General features: G+C 38.7%; 1 protein-coding gene across 1 annotated transcript in view; it reads left to right on the plus strand.

Moving 5' to 3' along the window:
• The first annotated feature begins 4,585 nt into the window (after positions 1–4,585).
• ano2a (anoctamin 2a) overlaps positions 4,586–17,143 on the plus strand; it is a 42,444-nt gene continuing 29,886 nt past the window's right edge. Inside the window, exons 1-2 of the mRNA XM_063005247.1 lie at positions 4,586–4,741; positions 6,214–6,504. Of these exons, the coding sequence (XP_062861317.1) occupies positions 4,616–4,741; positions 6,214–6,504 (417 nt within the window). The 5' untranslated portion in view covers positions 4,586–4,615. The remainder of the gene's footprint in view (positions 4,742–6,213; positions 6,505–17,143) is intronic.

Genomic DNA, 17,143 nt, shown 5'->3' on the forward strand with positions numbered 1-17,143 from the left:
CCTGGCAGTGGTGGGGTTTGAACCGGCAACCTTTTGCTTACTAGTCCAGTACCAGGCTACAACTGCCCTGTTGTAGGGTAGGTTTCAGGACTACTGTAGGGTAGGTTTTAGGACTACCCTGAACAGGGTGCCAATCCATCACCCTCAGACAAAGCCAGCCATGTCTTTGTAGAAGTGTTTCTAACCTGCTGTGCCACCAGAGCACCACAAAGAGGTATATGTTCAAATATAGAACAAAAAAGTATTTCAGAAATTATTAAAATCACAAGAGCATCAAAATACACACTATAAGGCATGTAGACACCCCTCCTAATTACAGAGTTCAGGTGTTTTATGTACATCCTTTGGGATGAACATTCACTTTTGGGAGGAGGCATGGTGGCAAAGTGGGTAGCACTGTTACCTCATAGCAAGAAGGTATTGGGTTTGATCCCCAGGTGGGGCGGTCCGGGTCCTTTCTGTGTAGAGTTTGCATGTTCTCCCTGTGTCCTCCGGGTGCCCCGGTTTCCTCCCACAGTCCAAAGTGACCCGCAAGTGAGGTGCATTGAAGATACTAAATTGTCCATGACTTGTGTTTGATATAAACTTGTGAACTGATGAATCTTGTGTGATGAGTAACTATATGTGCCTGTCATAAATGTAACCAAAGAGTGTAAAACATGAAGGTAAAATCCAAATAAACAAACATTCACTTTTGGGATGAACTGGAATGTGGATCGCTAGCCTGGCCCTCTTGTCCAACATTATTTCCTGAGCACACAAATGAGCATAAATTCCAACAGACATCAAAATATTTTGGAATGCATCCCCAACAGTGTGTGTGTGCTGGGGAAAGAATTCATATTAATGGCCAAAGTCTTGAAACAGGATGACCAGCAAGCTCATGGTCAGGTGTCCACACACTCTTGACCATATGGTGTGCATGTCCCTTACAAACAGAAGCTTGTACACGATGTAGAAGCCAGTGCAGTGAGTGTTTCCCTGCTGGAAGTTTGTGTGTGAGTGGAAGCTTAAAGCCTCCTCTAGCGTGCACGGAATTAAAGCAAACAGCGCGCGCGCTAAGCCTGCACGAGGCCAGTAGGAGGATTGTCCACCATCTCATTTCTGCTGCTTCGAACCCGCAATAACGCGCTTTTATCGCAAAATATGGCGTTAAACAGGTCGGCCTCAGGTAAGTCCTACTCTGCGGTTTTTGCATTACTTTGTTTTTTGTCATTGCTATCTGATGCGTGGTGGGTGTTATTCGGGCACCGTGTCGGGGTTGTTTACTGCGCGCGGGCAACTGTTGCACTCAAATCGCATTTAGTGACACGGTTTATTTATAGCGCGGAATTCATAGCGCAATGTGTGCGTGTTTTAAACCCTTTGTTTAACTAAAATACGTATAATTTAACCCCAATTATTCTTACACTCTTTGTAAAAGCGCTCCGTTATTCAATTGGCTGCCAGGTTTTAACGAATACCTGACCTTTCTGACGTGTCACGGTCAAAAAGGTGTATCACGGTATTCCGCACAGTTCCAGTGCTTCATACAACTAGCCCTTGATGTTAATATGTACTAAATTACCTTAATGTAACGCTACTCCGTACATTTTTAATGCTTATTTAGCTCGAAACATGTCTTATCTTTATTAAAAGCATATCTTTTTTAATTCTGACTATTGTTTTTATTAAAAATATAAAAACAATATTACCTGATTGGTGCTTTGTATTGAAAAGACTACACCAGTTATGTTTTGTGTCTGTAGTCAATCTGTAGCTAAATAACTAATGTATATTACCTGTATTATTTATTTATTAGGATTTTAACGTCATGTTTTACACACTTTGGTTACATTCATGACAGAAACGGTAGTTACTTGATACACAAGATTCAGTTCCCAAGTTTAATGTCAAACACAGTCATGGACAAGGTTTTGTATCTTCAATTCACCTCACTTGCATGTCTTTGGACTGTGGGAGGAAACCGGAGCTCCCTACGCAGACATGGGAAGAACATGCAAACTCCACACATCAAGGACCCGGAACGCTCCGCCTGAGAATCGAACCCAGGACCTTTTTGTTGTGAGGTGGCAGTGCTACCCACTGAGCCACCGTGCCACCCTGTTACCTGTATAAAATGCATTTTACACAACTCATGGTCCATGCCAATGTATCAATTCCTGAGGGCTAAGTTTTCTCCTTGTGGAATACAGGCACAATGACATCACTGGTTCAGCATTCAATCTGTGTATTTCTGTTAATAGTTTTGAGAAAGAAAAAATCCTTTAAAAAAACAATAATCAGTAAAGACTGTCCTGATGTTTCTCTGAAGCTATGCTTTATCGTGTCCATAATAATTCATGGACACAAGACTAATAATTAAAGTTTGAATGTGGGAAACAAAGAAGAAGAAATTTATGTTGAAGAGGTATTTATTTCTTTTAATGACATATGTTATTAAAAATGATCTTACTATTTATAAATCAATACTTTTATTTGTCATGTATACATATACACACATACAGTACAATTACATTTTTTTCTTTGCATATCCCAGTTTGTTTGGAAGCTGGGGTCAGAGCGCAAGGTCAGCCATTGTATGGCACCACTAAAGCAGTGAGGGTTAAGGGCCTTGCTCAAGGGCCCAACAATGAGAGGATTTAAACCCACAACCTTTTGAATAATAGCCCTGAACACTGAGCTACCCACTGAGCTACCACCATTTCCTAATTAATGATACACATAAATTACACTATATTGCCAAAAGTATTCACTCACCCATCCAAATCATTGAATACAGGTGTTCCAATCACTGGTGTATAAAACCAAGCACCTAGGCATGCAGACTGCTTCTACAAACATTTGTGAAAGAATGGGTAGCTCTCAGGAGCTCAGTGAATTCCAGCGTGGTAACGTGATAGGATGCCACCTGTGCAACAAGTCCAGTCGTGAAATTTCCTCGCTACTAAATATTCCACAGTCAACTGTCAGTGGTATTATAACAAAGTGGAAGCGATTGGGAACGACAGCAACTCAGCCACGAAGTGGTAGGCCACGTAAAATGACAGAGCGTGGTCAGCGGATGCTGAGGTGCATAGTGTGCAGAGGTCACCAACTTTCTGCAGAGTCAATCGCTACAGACCTCCAAACTTCATGTGGCCTTCAGATTAGCTCAAGAACAGTCCGTAGAGAGCTTCATGGAATGGGTTTCCATGGCCGAGCAGCTGCATCCAAACTTTACATCACCAAGCGCAATGCAAAGTGTCAGATGCAATGGTGTAAAGCAGGCCACTACTGGACTCTAGAGCACTGTTCTCTGGAGTGACGAATCACGCTTCTCCGTCTGGCAATCCAATGGACAAGTCTGGGTTTGTTGGTTGCCAGGAGAACGGTACTTGTCTGACTGCACTGTGCCACGTGTAAAGTTTGGTGGAGGGGGGATTATGATGTGGGGTTGTTTTTCAGGAGTTGGGCTCGGCCCCTTAGTTCCAGTGAAAGGAACTCTTAATGCTTCAGCATACCAAGAGACAATACAATTTCATGCTCCCAACATTGTGGGAACAGTTTGGGGATGGCCCCTTCCTGTTCCAACATGACTGCACACCAGTTGCACAAAGCAAGGTCCATAAAGACATGGATGAGCGAGTTTGGTGTGGAAGAACTTGACTGGCCTGCAGTGCAGTCCTGACCTCACAAAATTCTCATAAACACACTCCTAAACCTTGTGGAAAGCCTTCCCAGAAGAGTTGAAGCTGTTATAGCTGCAAATGGTGGGCCGACATCATATTAAACCCGATGGATTAAGAATGGGATGTCACTCAAGTTCATTTGCGTGTGAAGGCAGACGAGCGAATACATGGACCAAAAAAATAATTAAGTACCTTTGTCAATTTTTGTATAGCTTTAATGAAAATCCTTGTGTTTGTATAATGGGATTTTAAATAGAACATGTACCAAGGAGAATAACCGGTACTGCATGAATTCCTATTACCACTAACACAGTTGTAGGCCTGTATGCCTAAGCTGGGAGTCACAGTTATCATTTTGTATTTTAATTTACTTACAGAAATTAAGAAAGTTATGACTTGTATTGTAGATAAGACCCTACGTTAACAGTTGACATGGCCAATTAATTTTTTTAGTTGTTCTGCTGAAATGCGGTAGCAAGTAGTAGGTGTTTGTTAAAGAGTTAATTGACCTGAAAAAAAAGATGGGTATACCATGAGGTGTTGTTGTCGTTGACTTCTTCACAGCAGTAAGCTAATCTATTTTGGATTCCATCTGACGAGTACCATGACTCACACCAAAAGTGTCAGGCTAAACATGCACATTATTTAACCCAAATACTAATTGTGTATCATATGACAAATATCCCAGATTTGTACAATGCGTAATTAGGACTGCTACCTTATAGCTGTCTTATTTGTTTATTTGTGTGACTGAGATGTGAGGTGTGATCTGAGGAGGTCTGAGGTGTGCGTGTGTTTGTGCATTGGAATGTGCTGTGTCAATGAGAAAAGATCAAACATGATGGTTTAAGATTTGGTACCTGTCCATGGTGCTGAACATAACCCCCTTCTCTTTCTCTCATTGTTTTTCATCAACAGAGACATGGAACGGAGATCCTGAGCGCATGCGCGTAACCACAGCTATGAGTGAATCCTCATCCATTCATAGTGAGAAACTACGCAGCCTCGCAAGAGACATTTCTGAACTCAGCCAGAATAAAGCCACAAGTCGCCAGGACACAGATGAATCTGTGAGTGAATGTTTTACATAATTTGTTCATCAGGGTTAATTTACAATAATAGTAAATTAACCCTGATTTGCAGGTACTCAATCACCCAATGAACCAGAACACTGCTTGTGCAGCAGTTAACAAAATTTTGGGAAGAGATAAAAAAAGTGGTTAAAATGTATCAGTTTGGGTTGCAAAGCCATTTGAAGGCACAGTTGTTCTTATGTCATTTTGTTCATCTTTCAAACACTGGTAATGTACTGTTAACACTAATTCTGAAATGAGAAAGCTACTAATGCATTTAAATATAAATACAGTGATCAGCCACAACATTAAAACCACCTCGTTGTTTCTACACTTACTGTCCATTTTATCATCTCCACTTACCATATAAAAGCACTTTGTAGCTCTACAATTACTGACTGTAATCCATCTGTTTCTCTACATACTTTTTTAGCCTGCTTTCACCCTGTTCTTCAATGGTCAGGACCCCCACAGAGCAGGTGTTATTTAGGTGGTGGATCATTCTCAGCACTGCAGTGACACTGACATGGTGGTGGTGTGTTAGTGTGTGTTGTGCTGGTATGAGTGGATCAGACACAGCAATGCTGATGGAGTTTTTAAATACCGTGTCCACTCACTGTCCACTCTATTAGACACTCCTACCTAGTTGGTCCACCTTGTAGATTTAAATTCAGAGACATTCGCTCATCTATTGCTGCTGTTTGAGTTGGTCATCTTATAGAGCTTCATCAGTGGTCACAGGACGCTGCCCACGGGGTGCTGTTGGCTGGATATTTTGGGTTGGTGGACTATTCTCAGTCTAGCAGTGACAGTGAGGTGTTTAAAAACTCCAGCAGTGCTGCTGTGTCTGATCCACTCATACCAGCACAACACACACTAACACACCACCACCATCTCAGTGTCACTGCAGTGCTGAGAATAGTCCACCAACCAAAAATATCCAGCCAACAGCCCGGTGTGCAGCGTCCTGTGACCACTGATAAAGGTCTAGAAGATGACCAACTCAAACAGTAAGGAAAGCAGGCTAAAAAAGTATGTAGAGAAACAGATGGACTACAGTCAGTAACTGTAGAACTTCAAAGTGCTTCTATATGGTAAGTGGAGTTTTGAATTGATGTAATTGCAATTTTACAGTCGACACATGACGTAAAATGTTCTTAAAGCTTTTGAGAATCAATCAACAATAAAAACCTGAAACTTTTTATTCATTAAACTATTAAGACCCATTAGTCAATGCACAGTAGACGCTTTTTTGACAGCAATTACAGTCTTTTTCCAAATAGAGATTCGGCTGGAGTATTTAATAAGGGTTCCTTTTTTCAACTGCATTTGCAGTTAATTAATATGTCTATTAAACTTTTTACCCATATGTGAGGACCTCTTTGTTCTATTTTTCTTTTGAATTTTTTAACCCTGACACATTTTAATACCATGAATACACTAATGTATGATATGTATGTTTCCATTAGGATGAGCCAGTCCCTTGTCATGGAGGAGGAGTGTGTTTTGCTGATGGATGCAGGAGAGTGGACTATGTGCTAGTCTATCACTGTAAGAGACGCTGTTCTATTGTCTCCAATGGAAACCTGCCCTCAACGAGTCCCAACGCTTTGCACAGAGACAGCCAGGATGACCAGGCAGAAGTAGAGCTGGAGTCAGGACAGGCTTCAGGCCATGGAGAAAAGGAAAAGGCTTTGATAAGGAAGGAGTTTGAAAGAGGGCTACAGGAACAGGGGCTGGAGATTGAACGTGATGTAGAGGTATGTTGCGTTATGTACATGCATGATTTCTGGATTGACCGATTAAATTAAGGAGGCACATCTTTGGAGCATTTAACACAACAGCAGAACATGTTCATAGCATTATATTAATACGAGGTATGTACTATTTTTCTGTCCAGTTAATCAAGAATGTGATGCTTCAGGACTTTGCTTTTTCAGAGACTAGCTACAGGATTAAATCTTTAGGGCTATTCAAATTAAACCTGCCCTGAACTTAAAAACTTGATGTAAGGAAGCAGAGCACCAAATCTTCAAATATTGAAACTATAAGAAGATGATAAAACTCTTAAAATACTTGCAAGCTAGTTTATTAGGAGTTGGGTAGCCAGCCTGTTAGCTTTTGTGCTGTTTGTTATTTGCTTACATTAGCCACACAAAAGTGCAACTACACTGAAAAAAATGATTTAAGGCTGTTGTTGATTTTACTCATGTTTCTTTCATTACAGTTACTTAACATATTCGTGTAAGTGTGTAAAACTTGATTTAATTAAGTTGAGTTAATGAAATACAGCTGAATCACCGATTTACTTAATAAATTCATTTTCGGTCAATGCAATATTTCTGAGTTATCTCAACGTGCGTCTACTTTCTTCATCCGGGACATTCGAGGCTGTCTGAACTTTTTCCACTTCAGCAGCGCCATTTTTCCTCTTCAGAAATCAATCCGGTGAGTATTTAGTTTAATCATTTTGTTACATTTTGAGCTGTAATAGCTGTTTTATTCAAAATATTTCATGTGTATTTTCAAAATATATTATATTTTCAAAATTTTGTTTCATGTGATGTCGGTCTTTTTGGTAAGTGATTCTGGTAATTTTAAATGAATAACAGCATTACGTTTTTAGTTTGGACTTAGTTTTCGATATAAAACTTCATTTTAAACCATTTCAGTCGCGTCTTAAGTCCTGTTGTAACATTGTGTAATTTAAATTTAAACCGTAGGTCCAGTTATAACTGAAAAAGAGAAGGTGTTTAAATTTAAAATAATAAAACACGTACATGCAACAATTAGATAATATTCCGTTTGGTGAACATGATTTAATCACGTAGACTACATATTATGGTGAATACTTAATGTAGACATTTATTTCACGATGGTTTAAATAATTACATTGAAAAGTGAAATCAATGTAATTGCGTTTGGACACAACCGGAACTAAATATGTTTGAAGACGCCGGTCAGTGTCATTCTGCACTCCGGAGCAGAAAGTGGCGGTACTGCACAGATTAACTGGATTTTAACTTTCGTCAAATAAGTCGTTTACCGGCAGAACTGTGAATGATTAGGTGGCGACACGTTGTCATCAACACTAATCGAAAAAGTAAGTCAAATTAATTTATGTTCGTGTTCGAGTAGGCAACATTCCCACTAGTATAACCAACATTAACATTCGCTGGTTAAATATGAACGTTTCTTAGATGAGAACAGTGCTTCAGTGTAGGCCTACTCGCAGCTAAACCGTCAATCAGCATTATAACGGGAAAAAATCCCATATTTTATAAACGGCTGTATGGTAATATTGTGGCTCTGTACTTTATGCATCGTTTTGAGGATTTTGCTTACAAAAATATTACACAATTAGCCTATAATATAAGTCTAAGTTTTGTTTAAATATTGCCGTTATGTCCAACATTGTAAGCTATTACAGAAAATAAGTCTGTTGCATCTTTGTTTGTGGTCTTTTAATTAACTGAGGGCATGTACTGAGTTGATTATTGATTAAAATATCTTTTCTTAGGTTCCTCATTCTTTTCGCAACGCACACGCACTAAAAGGCATTGTTCTGGTAAGTACAGTGTATCACAAAAGTGAGTACACTTCTCACATTTCTGCAAATATTTCATTATATCTTTTTATGGGACAACACTATAGACATGAAACTTGGATATAACTTAGAGTAGTCAGTGTACAGCTTGTATAGCAGTGTAGATTTACTGTCTTCTGAAAATAACTCAACACACAGCCATTAATGTCTAAATAGCTGCAACATAAGTGAGTACACCCCACAGTGAACATGTCCAAATTGTGCCCAAAGTGTCAATATTTTGTGTGACCACCATTATTATCCAGCACTGCCTTAACCCTCCTGGGCATGGAATTCACCAGAGCTGCACTGGTTGCTACTGGAATCCTCTTCCACTCCTCCATGATGACATCACGGAGCTGGTGGATGTTAGACACCTTGAACTCCTCCACCTTCCACTTGAGGATGCGCCACAGGTGCTCAATTGGGTTTAGTCCATCACCTTTACCTTCAGCTTCCTCAGCAAGGCAGTTGTCATCTTGGAGGTTGTGTTTTGGGGTCGTTATCCTGTTGGAAAACTGCCATGAGGCCCAGTTTTCGAAGGGAGGGGATCATGCTCTGTTTCAGAATGTCACAGTACATGTTGGAATTCATGTTTCCCTCAATGAACTGCAGCTCCCCAGTGCCAGCAACACTCATGCAGCCCAAGACCATGATGCTACCACCACCATACTTGACTGTAGGCAAGATACAGTTGTCTTGGTACTTCTCACCAGGGCGCCACCACACATGCTGGACACCATCTGAGCCAAACAAGTTTATCTTGGTCTCGTCAGACCACAGGGCATTCCAGTAATCCATGTTCTTGGACTGCTTGTCTTCAGCAAACTGTTTGCTGGCTTTCTTGTGCGTCAGCTTCCTTCTGGGATGACGACCATGCAGACTGAGTTGATGCAGTGTGCGGCGTATGGTCTGAGCACTGACAGGCTGACCTCCCACGTCTTCAACCTCTGCAGCAATGCTGGCAGCACTCATGTGTCTATTTTTTAAAGCCAACCTCTGGATATGACGCCGAACACGTGGACTCAACTTCCTTGGTCGACCCTGGCGAAGCCTGTTCCGAGTGGAACCTGTCCTGGAAAACCGCTGTATGACCTTGGCCACCATGCTGTAGCTCAGTTTCAGGGTGTTAGCAATCTTCTTATAGCCCAGGCCATCTTTGTGGAGAGCAACAATTCTATTTCTCACATCCTCAGAGAGTTCTTTGCCATGAGGTGCCATGTTGAATATCCAGTGGCCAGTATGAGAGAATTGTACCCAAAACACCAAATTTAACAGCCCTGCTCCCCATTTACACCTGGGACCTTGACACATGACACCAGGGAGGGACAACGACACATTTGGGCACAATTTGGACATGTTCACTGTGGGGTGTACTCACTTATGTTGCCAGCTATTTAGACATTAATGGCTGTGTGTTGAGTTATTTTCAGAAGACAGTAAATCTACACTGCTATACAAGCTGTACACTGACTACTCTAAATTATATCCAAGTTTCATGTCTATAGTGTTGTCCCATGAAAAGATATAATGAAATATTTGCAGAAATGTGAGGGGTGTACTCACTTTTGTGATACACTGTACATATACTGTATATATATATATATATATATATACATATACATACATATATATATATATATATATATATATACATATACATATACATACATATATATATTTGCACACTGCCATTCCAAACAAGACTTTAACAAACACCTGAAATCAATAATAGTAATAATAACTCATTTAGTTGTTTTGAGTTAGTCTAGTTAGTGTTACTTTTTAGTGACAGTTGATGTGGAGGTTATAGCAGATTTCCATAATATATTATGAGGTGCAGTCATTTTGTGTATATTTTTATATATTGTGTGTGTTTGGGGCACATTGGAGGTTTAATTATGTGCCTACTGATTATTTTGGTGTTTGTTACAGGGTTTAGTGGTGGGAATGTGGCGTTGCAAGGGGTGCACAGAAACTGTTTCAAGTAGGTCTCTTAGAGGGCTGGTGAACTCCTTGATACTTATCCACTACAAGATTGGATCAGCTTGCATGTTGACTTTGAAAAGGCACATTGATATAAAAGGTGAGCTAAGAAAGTAAATGTGCTGTTTATCTCAGATAATTAGTTATACATTAAAATACTTATGCTAACCTACTCTTTTTTTATTATTCTTTTTCATGGAGTCTGCAGGTCATTAACATTATAGGTATGTATTAGGACTTGTCGTTGTGTCTAATTTATAAGTTATTATAATTTATTAATTTAATTTTAAAAAATTGACACTGATCTCTGCTATTCACCAGATATGCAGTACTGACCTCTTCACTTGTGGTTTAATTTGGGAAAAGGTGATTTGGCCAAATATCAGCCTGAAATGTAGTTAACATTTTGTATTAATGCTTTTTAAGGGATTTAAATATTATTTTTGTTGTCCTGAATTTATTTTTTTTGTTTTTGTGCAGAGTTAACAGCTTTGAAGATGGTGACTTCTTTAATCCCTAAGGTTATCTTGCCTGATGCCAGCGCTCAGAGGTTAACTCTCTCCCAAGGACTCCCTGCATCTATTGATCTTATGGTGTGGACTTGCTGAAAGGTTTAGACTTTAGTACCTGGATTCCATGTTTGGAAATGAGTTTGTTTTTTTTACCTTATCTCAATTTCAGAAGCAGAGGACTATGCAGTAAGATTATGAAAGTTCTGTAGTTAGTGGTTTCCTCTGTAAGTGACTCTTCTTCCCTGTCAGCTGGTTCTGATACAGAGATAATGTCATCAAGTGACTGTTCAAGTGCACTATCTACTTGACCTGCTGTTTTTCATGCGCCTAAATTGTCATAAACTATCTAACTACCATACAAAGCTGAGAAAACTGTTATTTTTTTTATTAGCATTCTCCACAACTTTATCTGATTTGGGGTTGTATATGCAGACTTGCATGCACCTTCTTGTTTCTAGACTCATTGTCCATTTTATCAGCTCCACTTAACATATAGAAGCACTTTGTAGTTCTACAATTACTGACTGTAGTCCATCTGTTTCACTACATGCCTTTTTAGCCTCCTTTCACCCTGTTCTTCAATAGTCAAGACCCCCACAGAGCAGGTATTATTTGGGTGGTGGATCATTCTCAGCACTTCAGTGACTGACATGGTGGTGGTGTGTTATTGTGTGTTGTGCTTGTATGAGTGAATCAGACACAGCAGCACTAATGGGGTTTTTAAACACTTCACTGTCACTGCTGGACTGATAATTGTCCACCAACCAAAAACATCCAGACAACAGCGCCCTGTGGGCAGCATCCTGTGACCACTGATGAAGGTCTAGAAGATGACCGACTCAAACAGCAGCAATAGATGAGCGCTTGTCTCTGACTTTACATCTACAAGGTGGACCGACTAGGTAGGAGTGTCTAATAAGAGTGGACAGTAAGTGGACACTGTGTTTAAAAACTCCAGCAGCACTGCTGTATCTGATACACTCATAACAACACAACACACAATAACACACCACCACCATGTCAGTGTCACTGCAGTGCTGAGAATGATCCACCACCCAAATAATACCTGCTCTGTGGTGGTCCTGACCATTGAAGAACAGGGTGAAAGGAGGCTAAAAAGGCATGTAGTGAAACAGATGGACTACAGTCAGTAATTGTAGAACTACAAAGTGCTTCTATATGTTAAGTGGAGCTGATAAAATGGACAGTGAGTGTAGAAACAAGGTGGGTGGGTTTAATGGTATGTTTGATCAGTGTATAGAAGTACATATGTAGTTTATACTGTTAAAATGTTGTTTTCAGCACTTTGAGGTTGGATGTACACTCTAGCTCTAATTAAAAATGCATAACAAATGCACTTGGATTATGTATGAGTACCATGTATTGCATTTATTTAGTGTGAAAATGGTCAGTGCAAGTCTTATGTGTATTGTGAATACATTGCACTTTTCTTTTTTTAAACCACTATGGTGGTTTGCATGTGTTTGAATAATCTGTTGCTTAAACAGGGTTTACAGTATTAAATAGTATTTTTATAGTATAGTATATATTTAAAAGTTAAATCAGTTTATAGGATCTAAAATGAGTCTGTTGGCAAAATTTTGTTCTCTGTGAAGCTTTAAAAAAAAAAAAAAACTCACTAAAGCAATTTTAGTACAGAATTCTGACTCTGCCTTTTCTTTGTCATATGTTTCCATTCATGGTTTTGTATTTGCGTACAACTAACATATGGATGTTTGTGATTTATTTAAATGAAGCAATTTCAATAGGTCCTTAGTACCACTGTAAGATCTGAACAGTTAACTTGCTTAATTAAAATTAACTCAAATTCCACAATAAAAATATAGCTGCTGTTACAGTTAAAATCATGTACCCTTAACATGATAAAATTGATATAATGTTATTTGATGAAATTGATTAACATTACATTATTAAATTGATTTAACATTACCTGATGAAATTGATTTAACATTACCTGATTAAATTGATTAAACATTACCTGATTAAATTGATTAACATTACCTGATTAAATTGATTAACATTACATGATTAAATTGATTAACATTACATGATTAAATTGATTTAACATAACACAATACATTTATTTAACAGTAATGAGAATTTCTGTTTTGTATCAACATGATTCAATTTACTAGTTTGAATGTGAATGAAATATTTTACCTTGACAAGAAAAAATAATATCAGTTGGCCACAATTTGATCATGTGGGACCGATGTACACATTAAAATTAAGTAAATTCAATGGATTTTTTTTTTCAGTGTAAGGGCGAAAAGTACTGATTCAAATAAACCTTGCAAAAGTGAAATCTTACTTATTTCTACCCATAACAAATACTAGTCACTATACAGATATGCATTCACAATAAATACAACCTGCTGCTGTAACAAATGAGCCAGAATTCTGCCCCATGTATTCTAGAGACTTCTCCATACTACACAGTGAGTCATAAGCTGTCAGCACTATAAGTAGGATAGCTATTTTACACACTGTTTAGTACAGGGTCGGCACTGTGGCTGAGTGGGTATCACTGTAACCTCACAGAAAAAAGGTCCTGGGTTTGATTCCCAGATGAATGATTTTGGGTCCTTTCTGTGTGGAGTTTGTGTGGGTTTCTTCCAGGTGCTCCGGTTTCCTTCCACAGTCCAAAGACATGCAGTCAAGTTGACTGGATACACTAAATTGCCTCTAGGTATGAGTGTGTGTGAGTGTTTGTGCCATGTAATAGACTGGTGACCTGTCCAGCACGTTTCCTACCTTTCGGCCAGTGAATTGTACCCACCGCAACCCTGATAAGGCAGTGGTAAAACAGACAATGAATGGATGAATGTTTAGTGCAGTTAAATTAGGTTTTACACAGTTGGCCAAATCCACTGGGCTTAAGGTTTAGTTGTTTGACCACTATTAAATTAAACACAGTGAATTTTACATACAACCTATCAAGATCCTAGGTTTGATTTCCAGGTGGGGCGGTCCAGGTCCTTTCTGTTTGGAGTTTGCATGTTCTACCCTGTGTTTGCGTGGGTTTCCTCCGGGAGCTCCGGTTTTCTCCCACAGTCCAAAGACATGCAGTCAGTTTAATTGGAGATACTAGTGTGTGTGTGTGTGTGTGTGTTCGCCCTGTGTGGGTGTTTCCTGCCATTTGTCCATGATCCTAGTTGTTTGAACTGACCTGTTTGGAGGTACTTTAACATGTTACAGGGTATGACATATTTTATTCAGATAGTTTGAACTTTTTTTTTTTTTAAGACACTTAAAAGTGGGTAAAAATTTTTTATTTTTCATAAGCCAGTTACATTTGATGAAGTTGGAAAACGGTGTGGTTTAGGGCACTGCCAAATAATCTCAAGTAAACAATGTATAAAATGTATAAAAATCAGCAAACAACATGCTAATTAGTTGGGAAGCCTTGTCTGGCAAGTGAGAACGCAGTAAATGAAATAAATATTTATCCCAGCATTACAGCTTACCATTAGCATTAAATTAAATCTATGTGAAGGGTGTTAAAGAGAATTAAGGTTTACTTGTGTTACTTATAGGAAAGGGTGTAAAAAAAACAACAGCGTGATAAAACACCTACAAGTGAACAGAATAAAACTGTTAGTCTATTTAGAAGATTTGTTCACTAGTTTCACATATTTTATGTGTGTTGAGGATTAAACTCTTATGGTGTTGGATGGCTTTTAAAAAATCTACGGAGGACAGATGAAGGTCATGCTTGTTTTCAGCCCAATTTATTGCCAACATTCCAACGACTTTTCCTAAATGCCAAATCTGGTTAAGAAAATAAATCACAACTGAAATCATTCTGAAACTGTGTATTGTGAAAAATGTAAGGGATTTATGTGGAGAACGTCTCTGTTCTGCTGTTTTCTTTTGAGGGAGAATAATGCTGAATGCCAATGACTGTGGCTACCCAGCCAAAATGCAGATTACTGCTAATCCTGGTGTGTGTGTGTGTGTGTGAGTGAGATTGAATGAATGAGAGTGTGTAAATAGACAAAGTGTCACTCAATGATCCATCCATTAATCCACCCACATTGCCAAAGCAGATCACATTAACTAAACAGATGCTGTCCCAAGTATTTGTGTATGTGTGCATTTCATTAATGAAGGATGAAATCTGTCTAGGACAGAATTACCACAGTCCCAGTTTAAACGATTTACTTTACAAAATGTTTAAAAAAAATGGCAATAGGGTCCTGGGGATTTGGCTTTAAAGTCTTGGCTCTGGTCACTGCAAGGTGCTGGGAATGTTCCAAGCTTAATGGCTTCATATTGGATGGAGTGTGTGCTAGTCTGCAATTCTTATTGTACAGCATGAATGTATTGCACGTAGGTAATAAAGGGGGATTGAACATGCTTTGTTATTTGGTTAGGTTTCATTGGGAAACACTGGGTGCAATGCTGGAATACAGTGCTTCAGGCATCCACCAACCTCAGACATCATTCCAATTATGTCTGATAACACTGCAGATCTGTTTTACCACCACTTTATCCTGGTCAGGGTCATGGTGGATCTGACTTATTGAGTGGAAAAACTGGAAACAGCCTGGACAGGTCGCCACTTCATCACAGAGCAATCACACACACACACTTAGGGCAATTTTTAGTGGCTCCAGTTGTGGGAGGAAACCGGAGCACCTGGAGGAAACCCACACAGACACTGGGAGAACATGCAACCTCCTTACAGAAAGAACCCTGACCGCCCTGCCAGGGAATCTAACCCAGACCCGACTTGCAGTGAGGCAACAGCTCCACCCACTGTGCCACTGTGCCGCCCCATCAGGCTTCAACAGAACATAAATCCTTCCAAATGTAGAAAATATAATAAAAGATGGTACTATGTTACTTTTTTCCATTGTTTAGGGGTCCAGATTTGTGCTGGACCCCTAAGTAATTGTTTCTGTTTTGCTGACACTGTATGTCAATGTATGTCAAAGTGCTGCGAAATGTTTGAGACAAGTTTTTATAAAGAATGCATTTACAATTCAGACATCTATTTTCTGGCATGTTCTAGGAGTCTGTTAGCTGCTCTGTGATTTCTATCATATTAAAAATGACAATAAAAATTAAAAAATACAAGACTTAACATAGTTAATGACATGTACAGGTCTACAAAGCCATGATGTTATAGCTAGTGCATTATGAAACCTGGTGTAATAATGCTTTTATTTTTTATAGCAAAAACACATTCACAGAGACTTGTTAGCCAGATGCTCTGTATCATTCGTAGCTCAACATTAAACAGATTTTAATCATCCAGGTTGTCTTTCACATTCTGATGTGTTCAGTTAAATCTATGTCCAAAACAGTGGATTGGGGTTATTCACTGGGCTTAACATTTTGTAGTGCTTAACATTGCTCTGAAACTCCACAGCTCGGAGATTACAGTGTACAGATCATCAATGTCATGACGTTGTCTCCCACATACAGATGTGCATGCAGGTGGCATTAGTCATAAAAAGGTTCAAGGAAAACATTCCAAATGGGCACAATACAGCTTCTATAGACTTTTGGTACTGTGTTTTCAATTTCCATGTAACACAGTGTGTGTAAAGCAACCCTGGGCTGGAAATGTGATGTTTCAGTGGAGCTGAATAACTGTATAGTAATAACTGTACAGTAATAATAATACTAATGATAATAATTATGATGATGATAATAATAACAATATAAGATATCCACAGTCATAAATCTGAAAGAAATAGGACTGTATAAAATGCTAATTAAAATAGCAAGTAATGATTTTAAATTATTTTGACCTAAAGAGCATGACATTTGATGACAGCAAGACATTCTATAATCAAGTGTCCCTGGGTTACATTACCTCTTCTTTTAACAACACAATATTTATACTTAATACACCAGTCATTTCAGATTTAAAGGCAAAGGTTTATCCCCCACAACAAAATAACAGAAAGAGGCTCTAAAATTATAAAAGCTTACTGTACTGTGGAAAGTGTGTAAAAAAGATGTTTTATTGACTTTGGCAGGACACCAATATATCAGTAAAAACTGACCCTATTAATATAGGCATAAATAAGTAAAAACTAGTAATCAGATTTAATAATTTGACATTAAGAAGCAATGCAACAAACTTTAATCACACAAAGATTTTTATACCACCAAATTAATAATCTAACCAGACAGTTTGTGTGTGTAGATTTGTCCCAGCATGATGTTTCGAAATTCATATGAACTTTTTTTTTTTTTTTTAAATAAAAAAGTATGTCTTTTAATCATTCAGCTATTTAAAAAGGAACAGATGCTTGGACATTTCTGGAAACAATATGT

Source organism: Trichomycterus rosablanca, chromosome 11, assembly GCF_030014385.1.
Source record: "Trichomycterus rosablanca isolate fTriRos1 chromosome 11, fTriRos1.hap1, whole genome shotgun sequence".
Classification (NCBI taxonomy): Eukaryota; Metazoa; Chordata; class Actinopteri; order Siluriformes; family Trichomycteridae; genus Trichomycterus; species Trichomycterus rosablanca.